The 9,620-nt window shown below is 49.7% G+C and overlaps 2 protein-coding genes across 2 annotated transcripts; one reads left to right on the top strand and one right to left on the bottom strand.

The window, feature by feature from the left end:
* Window positions 1-1,097: 1,097 nt before the first annotated feature.
* On the bottom strand, window positions 1,098-4,277 carry oser1 (oxidative stress responsive serine-rich 1). The gene is made up of 4 exons (XM_086040845.1): window positions 3,760-4,277; window positions 2,638-2,751; window positions 2,464-2,565; window positions 1,098-1,811 (listed from the first exon to the last, which is right to left on the bottom strand). Exons 2-4 carry the CDS (start codon window positions 2,712-2,714, stop codon window positions 1,166-1,168), a joined length of 825 nt encoding a protein of 274 aa, XP_085896971.1. The 5' UTR covers window positions 2,715-2,751; window positions 3,760-4,277; the 3' UTR covers window positions 1,098-1,165.
* A 747-nt stretch (window positions 4,278-5,024) lies between these two features.
* On the top strand, window positions 5,025-8,450 carry manf (mesencephalic astrocyte-derived neurotrophic factor). Its single transcript, XM_086040959.1, has 4 exons — window positions 5,025-5,320; window positions 6,586-6,713; window positions 6,807-6,948; window positions 8,033-8,450. The coding sequence occupies exons 1-4, from the start codon at window positions 5,233-5,235 to the stop codon at window positions 8,215-8,217; spliced, it is 543 nt and encodes a 180-aa protein (XP_085897085.1). The 5' UTR covers window positions 5,025-5,232; the 3' UTR covers window positions 8,218-8,450.
* Window positions 8,451-9,620: the final 1,170 nt, after the last annotated feature.

The following is a 9,620-nucleotide window of genomic DNA, read 5'->3' as shown; positions in this document are numbered from 1 at the left end:
GACACAGTAGGAGTAAGTAGTGTACTGTTGTATGCAGCAACGTACTGTTACTTTCGAACAGGCCTGCGTCCAGCTACGGTCTGCGTGTTTTCCTGGATCGCTGCTGCAACACGCTTGATTCAAATGATCAGCTCAGAGACATCCAGGAAAACAGGCAGGACAACGGCCCTTGAGGACCGACTTTGGACATCACTGCTTTAGAATAATATGACTCGAGTAGGTACATGTAAAACGTAGTCCTCCAAATAATTAGCACTTGCGTTTAGCACTCTATACTCACGTTCTATTGAGCTGCGGTTGTGTATCCCACTTGTTTACCTTGTGACCTGGCATTGGCTGGCTATCTCTGTATGCTTTTTCAGAAGACTAAGGCTAAGGATTATCCGAACTTGAAACATGAAGCATAACGTAGATATTCCTGGTGATAGTGGTAATTCGGCCGCACAGACGGTTGATTTATTGACGCAACATCTTCGCTAGTAGACGTCTCCGGAGATTGAATAGCCTCGCCCTCGAAATATTTATACTTCCTCTCGCATCGCTCCTCTGTAAATACGAGATGATAAAAAAAGATGAGCGCCCACGCGCTGGACTGCATTTACTTCCGTAAACACGACGTTGCGTGTGACATATTTTCTCTGCATGTGGGTCTCTTCGGGGAGGCATTTGGTTCACAAACCGGACAGACTGGGGTCGCATTTAATGTGTCATGTGAACGCTTACATACGCACACATTGGTAGGACTTCTCGACGGGTAAGAAGGAATTACAGGACACCGGAACGAGCCATCTCCCCTTCGTCGTTGGCAATTGAAAACCGAGCCTTTATAGTATCTTCTGTGTTTACCACAAAAAGGAAATAAAATACGTGCACCTTTTGCTTTGACCTGGGAGACCTTCTCCTTCTGTTGCTACGTTCTTCTTCTACGCCGCTGTAGCAGCCGCACAAAGCAAAAGGGGATCGAGGGAAACAGAAAACGGTCGTTATTTTGTTTCCTGACTTTCCAGTCCCCCAACAAAAAAATCCCAATTGGACATCACGTCCTGCAGTGCGAACATAGCCTAGTTTCTTGATGTCATTTATTAAAAAAAGGCAACTTCCAAACATCAAACTTTATTGAACCAGGAAGTACATCTTCAAATGATCACGCAGGTCACGTTGGTGCTCACGTGTACATCATCTCGGCCATGTGCGACATCTTCTTGGGTATGTAGAGGTAGAACTCCATGTAGCCGGCCAGGTCTTCCATGGTGACGTCGTCGACCGAGACCAGCGCCTGTGAAGAACACGAGCGAGGGGAGGCCGGCGAGCGGGCGGGGCCGACGGTCCTGACGGGCGGGGCTCGGGGTCCGCCGCGCCGCTCGCACTCCGAGATGACGTCGCGCAGTCCCGTGAAGGAGTACGCCCCCACGCCGGACCAGGCGCCCGCTTTGGACGAGCAGCGACACGGGGCCGCGCCGCCGCTCCCTCCCTCCCGAGCCTTCGGGCCGCCGTCCGTGGGCGAGCATGCGCACGGGCCGCTGTCGCCGCGCCGATTGGACAAAAGTCCAAAGTCGTTCGTGTCGGCGCAGTCCTTTTCCCGGACACTTCCCGAGCCGCCCCGGTCCTTGACGGGAAGTTCGGCCGCGGGGAGTCGCGGTGCCGCCCCAAAGCCGGCGGGGGAAGCGGGGCTTAGCTCGCAGCAATGCTTGAGGCATCCCGCGGGGGGCGCCGTGGCGGAGTAGGTGAACCTCGGGGGCTGCAGGACGGGCGACTTGGAGCGTCGCCGCCGCTGCGTCCGACCGGCTCCTCGCGACGATTTCCTCATGCAGCTGTCGAGACAAAAGGTGAGTCGCAAACTAATTTAACGTGTCATCTAATAGTTAGAGTACGGTACAATGTTAAAACATTGATTAAAGAACCAACTGTTCTATCACAATTCCCCCCTATTTGGGGAAATCCGAATTTTAGCCCTGGGAGAGCTGACGCCGTGTTTAAGCAGCGGGCTCGGAAGGCTCTGGAGGAGATTCAAGATTTAGATCCAATAGACTCCGATTATATGCTGTCGTTTGATACTTGAAGGATTACATACAATATTCACAGTAGCTATTTTTCAAGTATTTACAACTTTGCAGCAACAGTGTCTTGCGACAAAACAATTGAACAAAACCAACCCAACCAAAGGCAACCTTTTATTCTTCAAAGTCCCAATGGGGATCCCCTTCCCCTCGGCTTGTCCAAAAAGCGCAGCGGCTCAAAGTGATGATCATTACAACCGCAGCCTTTGCAATTACAAAATCGCAACTATATTGCAAATGCAAACAAAGTCATTGTTTAGCCCGAGTCGTTGGAAGTGCTCAGGGACCCCAAAAACAATTGACAGTATTCATACTTTGTCCGTCCGGGTCCACTCTATGAAAAAGCCTCGGCAGTGGCGATGGACTGGAGAATGATTGCAAACGCCGTCCATGCGCATCCACTCACCCGTGCCAGTTGTCCTTGGACGCTCCGTGTTTGGCCTTGGACGGGCCGGCGTCCCGCGCCGCCACTCGTGGAGATTCGGGCACGCCGGGCGCCGCGAGCGCCCTGCAAACATACGCCGCGTCAGCGCCCGCCGGCTAGCGACGCTTAGCCGTCGTCCGGCGGGACGGCTCGTACCTGTCGGCGTCCACTCGTAGCTTCTTGAAGGCCGTCTGCAGCGTTTCCTCCTCATGCTCCGGACCGCCTGCCGCCATGCTGGACCTGCGCCGCCGCCGCCCCCCCCCACCCTCGCTGACACACAAACGCACCACGTTAGAACAGGGCCAAAAAGGAGGCTCGGCTCTCTGGACTTGTCGTACATTTCATGGACGGGCAAAGGCACCGCGGGGGCAAAACGAGTCAATCGTACGACATCATAGCGTCGGTGCTACGCTTCGTTAGCTTCGCAGCAGGGCATGCAAACATGTGCCCCATGGCGACCAGAGGTGGCAAAGCCAGGTCCAGAAAGTCAAGACCCTGCCACCCTATGGCCACGGGTGCTTCTACTCAAGCGGCAGACAAATGAGCTCGTTGATCCTTCTTTAGAGTAGAAGCACGTGTGGCCAAAGCCAGACAGCGGCAGGGTTTTGACTTTCCGGACCTGACTTTGTCACCTCTGACGGGGACAGGGAACACATCCAATGCGATTTCCCTCCCACTTTGGTCCACTGCAGGGCACACAAAAGTTGCCAAGTTTGACCAGCAAAGAACACAGACTTCAAGGAAAAGGCTGCACTGTCGGTGCGGAAAAACTGCAGCCCCTGCAGAACCATTTCAAGAAAATTAACATGGGAAAATGTCAGTCGATTGCCTGAGTCGAAAGGAGGTGTCTTTGCTGGGCTCTTTCTGTGACTTTTTTCCTACACTGCTACAACTTGCACGGATCCCGGCTGAGCTCAGATTTGAGTGACTGTGGCGTCTGAACTCATACGTGCTTCAGAAGTTAACGTACTTGTGTTCACTTGAGTGGCGTCATCGAGCCACTGACGTCGCGTGGTCCCGTGACGCCGCAAAAACTACGAGCAAGGTGGCACATCAATTGTGTATGACAGAAAGGCGTCGAATTGTGAGGCCAACCTTGAACAAAGCAATTCGTGTTGTCTTGGACGAGCAGACGGCGACAAAAATAAAAAAAACAGCAACATGTTTCCTAATCGCCGCCCGCTGCCACCACCTAGGCTAATGTTAGCCGCTAATCGGCGACCAAAAGAACGCGCCGAAAGCTTGTTGACGACAACGAGGAGGAAAGCAAATACTTACGCTTCTTCACAAAGTCCACGCGGCGCCGGCCGGATCCAGAGCGCGCATACAAGACGCCGAGGACGGCTCACGTTCGGCGGCTAGCGAGGCTAGCTACGCCACCGCCTACTTCGTTCCGCGCTGAAAAGAAAACACGAACGTATGTCGCTTTTCCACTGACGTCGAGTGGAAGCGACGAAGAGAAGACGAAACCAAATAATACGACTAATAATCCAAAAGTGTGCGCAGGCCGTCGCCGCCTGTCGTGGCTGCACTGGTCGACGGCAACAGCGCCGCTGACGTCACCCCCCCCAAAAAAAACAAACCGAACGCTGACGTCACGGGCCGCAAGCAACCACGTGACACAATACACGTTTCAAGATGTTCGGTTTGTTACTCATTTGAACGGTCAAAACACGCTAGCGCTGGCCAAGAAAACGCTTCCTTTGCTACAAAGGGTGTCAAAGATAAAGCGCAATTTGAAGTAAGGACAGAGAGTGATAGGACGAACAACACTGGTGCGTCAGTAGTCTAGTGTTGGGTTGTTGAGACCTCAAGGAGGGGATTGACACAGTACACGAACTGAGTTGGTCACTCAATACTGACCTCTGCTGTAAATGTAAAATACTTGCACGTAAACAAAACGAAAATAAGGTGGAAAAACTTGCATAGTGTTAACCCAACCTTGGCCTGTGAAATAAGATGAACTCTTTTTCCAATTTCTAGTGTTTTACTTCGAATATGATCTCAACTTTTTAATTTCATTTGCTCCATTGCTGTGTAACTTGTGCGTTTTTGTTCACCAAAGTGATCAATCAAATGAAATAAAACACTACAAATGAATTCATTCAAACACTTTTATTGAGAAACAACCTTTTTTGAAGTGTCTTATTTGCTCCAAGGCGAGTTTTCCTCTTGGACACCAGTTCTCGTGCCTTAGAAAACTCTTTCGCAGAGAACAGATGAAGAAAATGGTGAGCATAAATATTTAAGTGCCAGTTGATAAAGGTGTGGATACATTTTCTGACGTGTTTTGTGAATTCATTTAAGTTGGATTTCTTAGTGTATACTATAAACAGTGTCCAGGTTTTCGACATGTATTGTATACTGTTCATCGTTCAAATAAAGTTTACAAAAAACTCGTCGAGCAAGTTGTAGCGTGTCACCAGTTTCTAGCAGCGTGCTAGTCCAATCACATGACGCCAACTGGACGTTGTCCCCGGGCCGTCTCGTCTTCGCCCAATCAGCTCAAAGCGCGGGGAGGGAAGCGTTGAGTGGCGTCGCTGTCAGCCAATGAGAAGGCGAGGCTGTCCTTGACGTCTTCCTGGACTCGCGTGTTGGTTACCGGCGGCTGCGGCGAGTGTAGGGCTTTGCTCCCTTGGTAAAGTAGGCAAAGGCAAACTCGGAAAAGGCAAACTCGGCATAGGCTCAAATTGGCGCCGCGGCGGCTAGCTTGAAATCGACATTTTTGATCTGCGCGTCCGAGAGGCTCAAATGTTGAGTGCAGGCTGTCTGTCGGCGGCGGTGCTGCTCGCGGCTGTGCTGGCGACGAGCGAGGCGCTCAAAGAAGGCGAATGCGAAGGTAAGCTGACGCCCGGCGGCCAACCGGCCGGCCGGCTAACCTTAGCCCAGGAAACTCCAATCCAAAAAGTCCAAAGAACTCCCGGAATGATTCTTGAAGTCAGCCCTGCTCATTTGAAGAATCAAGAGGAACACCACAACGTCATCATTCCAAAAAGTATTCGGAAGATTTCAATGCGAATTGAAATGGAAAGTGTTCAGATGTAAGCGTTGAACGGATTTCCTTCATTTTGTGCGGCGTGCTAAAGGGTGCGCATGTCTCTCAGACAATAACGCCACAGTGGAGTGTTTTCCCAGCCTGCCTTGAGCCAGGGCACATTATTTGACTTTGGAAAACCCTCACGGCACGCTACCGAACAAAAACGTCCCTTCAAGTCAAGTGTATAGTACAGCCCTTGATCACAGAAGCGTCACCAACCTGAGCTCAACTCCCCCAACCCGGCAACTCCATTTGGGGGCAACAAGAAGAAGGAGCCCTTGAGAAGGGACGGGCACAGATGGAGGGAACCCCCTTCCAGGGTGACAAGGATGCTATGGCGTCAGTCATTTCTCACCTAGTTTGGGGCAAAATGGCACGAGAGTCCATTTCATGGGAAAAGGGCCTTTCATTTGTCTTGCACTTTTCAACTTGAGGCACTCCAAGTGCTCAAACACTGTCTTCTCATATCAGGAGCAAATGGAGCGGCTCAGTTTCTTGCTCACGGATACTGGACAAGGTCGCAACGGTTGAGGATTGAACCTACAACCTTGAACGAGCCGCGCCGGCCGGCCCGTTGACTGCGATGAATCGTTCTCAAAATGATAGACAACTATTTTGAGAATTGATTGTTAGGGGACATTTCTGAACTCTAAATTGTCCATATCCTCGGAATTGAAGCCAAACTAGTAATTGCCGTGAGTAAATCAGTTGGCTCTCTGATTTCTGTCGTCCTCCTTGAAGGCAGACCGATTGGTTTTTGTGTTTGTCCAAAATGAGACATTGGCAACCATTGGCTTTGACTTTGACAAGCATTGGTCAACTTATTTTGCCAATCTTCTGATGGATGTCACAGAGCAAAGCGGTAACTGAACCTTTCTCCGTTTCTGTTTGTGCGTTTTCTGCAGTCCTTTTGAAATGATGTATTTCAAAATAAAGAGATTGAAGGGAGGAAACAAAGTTGATTTCTTCAAGGAATTGAAAGCATAATCAAGAGAGGAAGGAAGGAATGATTCCAATGAGAGGTTGATGAGGTGTGATGTGTGTGTGTGTGTGTGTTTTTGTTGCAGTGTGTGTGACTTTTTTGGGCAAGTTCTACGACTCGCTTCAGGAGCACAAAGTGGACATGAAGAGCGGCGATGTGGAGAAGGCGCTCCTCAAGAGCTGCAGCGCTGCCAAAGGCAAAGAAAATCGATTTGTAAGTCTAACCTGACCTTCTCCTTGCTGGTTCCGCCGCCGCCACCTTCTAATGAGGCGACGCGCGTGTGTGTTTGCGTGTGCGCGCGTGCAGTGCTACTACATCGGGGCGACCAGCGACGCTGCCACCAAGATGATCAACGAGGTGTCCAAGCCGCTCAGCTACCACGTCCCCGTCGACAAAATCTGCGAGAAGCTCAAGAAGAAAGACAGCCAGATCTGTGAACTGCGATACGGTAGATGCCACTTGCACGTTCTCCCTCGCCTCCGGTCGTGCCCCCGGTCGTGCCCCCGGTCGTGCCTCCGCCAAGACTGTCGGGGAAAAAAAAGTCCTATGAACACAGCACAAGCAAATCTATTCAGTTGAAGGCCTCCTGCAGATCCTTCAAAAGGCGTGAAGGCCTTCATTGCCATCGACATGTTTTCAATCAAGCTTTCCCAAGTCTTCCAACTGCGAACACACGACGTTATGATTTGTTAATATCTCCAAAGGAATGAACACTCGTCAAACAATTGAGCGAGTGACTCTGGTGGTAACATGGCGCCGTCACGATAGCGGCACCAGCAAAACGCTGACGCGCTTTTAGTTGGGACGAGCAGATGCGTGCAGGGGCTCGACGGGTGGGGCCGACCTGAAACACTGACGCAAGCATCCCGTAATGGCCCACTGACGGAATGTCGACGGATGGAACGATACCATCTGGGCCATGTTACGATACTGGAAGCAGCACATGTCCGTCAACAAACGTGACTTGCAGCATTATGAACGACGTGGACCAGGATACTTTGCGCCGCTGAGCCAATAGGAGGACAAGACAAGACAAGAGAATGAGCGGCCAAGACGATTTCTTTGGCGCTGTATCCGATTGGTGTCCGGCGATGTGTAAAACTCTTGTTGTGATGTGATTTCAACAAGGGAAATGTAGCACGCAATAATAGCGCACTTTCCCCAAAAAAAAACAGTTGATGACATCATTGCATAGAATTTATCCCATCCATTGCATGCGGCCCCTCCTTTGGCCACATGGGGGCAGTAAAAGGCAGGCTGGCAGGCAGTCATCCTGCTCATTGAGGCGTTCTCGGCGGGTCTTGCCTCTTTGCAGCAGCCAATCACGTTGCAGCAGGGCGTGTCCTGCCTCCAACTCAGTGGGATTCACCCAACGCCTCTCTCAGCTCACTAGTACAGCACTAATATTTTTACATCATGAATGTGAGTAATGTTATTGCCGGTGGACACGTTGGCGTATGCGCACCGTCCACTGAGTGAATAACTGAATGAAAAAGTGAAGAATTCCATTTTTTTTGTGCCCGATTGTGCAGACAAGCACGTGGACCTGAGCTCGGTGGACCTGAAGAAGCTGAAGGTCAAGGACCTGAAGAAGATTCTGGAAGAGTGGGGCGAGTCGTGCAAAGGCTGCGCCGAAAAGTCAGACTTCATCCGGAAGATCGCCGAGCTGATGCCCAAGTACGCGCCCGCCGCCGCCAGCGCACGGACTGACCTCTGACCGGCGAGGTTGTGTTGACGATCCGGCCGGCGTCGCGGGCCGACCGCTCGCCACGCACGATTGGGAAGGCGGTGCGCCGTGCGTGCGTGCCATTTCTTCTTCTTCCCACGCCACTCACTCAGGACAGCGGCAGGCGGACGTTTGGCTCCGTCCGCTGTCCGGGCCACAGGGCCGCCATCACTTCCTGTTTGTGACTTGATGTTTGTGTTTGTATTAAAACCATGTTTCCCAAACTCTTTAGTGCGGTACTTCTCAAAATGGGGCTGCGCAAAATCTGATGATGATGATGATGATGATGATGATGATGTTGATGTCGAGGCATTTTTCAGAGGTCCAAAGCTGCTTTTCGGACAGCAAAAAGGATATCGGGTTCATAACCTCTGTTCCTTCCTTCCTACTACAGATGGTGCTTTTATTTACAGGTCATTTTTTGTTGGGGTTTTTTTGAGAATTGTTGCCTCGACCCAAATTGTTTGCCAAACTCTGCTTGTGTGACTTGACTTTATTCACTACATCCCCAAATAACCTCAACGTGGACAACGTGACATCACGGGCCAAGCGAGACATGCAGCCAGAGGAAGAACAAATGAAATACTCGCAATAAATGGCCTGTTGCCATTCACACTTGCAAATAATAGTCGTGCGATGTGTTCAAATAACCAGGCCCTCTTTGCAAAGAATCGTTCTTTTTTGCTTTGGTGGTGCAACATGAGTTTTTTTTCTCATGTCAAATGGGTGCCTTGGAGTAAAGTGGCTGCTTCAGTACTGTGTTTTACGTTTCTGATTTTCTTATCTGATATTTTTTTCCATTTTGTGCAATTCAAAAAAATGACAGCGTCGAGAACAAATCGATCAGAAGGAAAAAGGGAACCGATTGAATTACTTGCTGTGACACTTATTAAAACTCCCGACTGAATATTGATCAAAGCTTCACGAGTCCAAGAGATAAAAATGGTAATCGACTTCAAATAAATACTAGAGAAGCTTGTGGATTATTTTTCATTTGTCCAATTGTATTTGTATTTTTTAAACTTTTTTACTGACAGAATATCACATTTTACATTTCAATCACATTTGCTTTGTCAATATAACAAATGAGAAACAAAAAGACACGATCAGATTCCAGTTCAATTGTATCAAAGATTACACGTTAACAAAAGTAAATGTGCGTACAAATTCGTGACAGACTTCAAATAAACAACATGGGGTATATGCAAATGTTTGCAAATTTTTATTTGACCTTTTTTATCGACAAATTTGAGAGACTGAAAGTAACAATATCTATTGAAAACGTTCAGACATGGAGTAAACTTGCAACAAAAAAGTGGCTCTGTGAATATGAAATGTCTATTTGTCCGACTGTATGACGAGGCCTGCACTGCGTGATGACATCACGACGCCCG

The sequence above is a fragment of the Filicampus tigris genome, chromosome 9 (assembly GCF_054856515.1).
Source record: "Filicampus tigris isolate MCC_2025a chromosome 9, RoL_Ftig_1.0, whole genome shotgun sequence".
Lineage (NCBI taxonomy): Eukaryota > Metazoa > Chordata > Actinopteri > Syngnathiformes > Syngnathidae > Filicampus > Filicampus tigris.
This window is presented reverse-complemented; position numbering and strand designations above follow the sequence as displayed.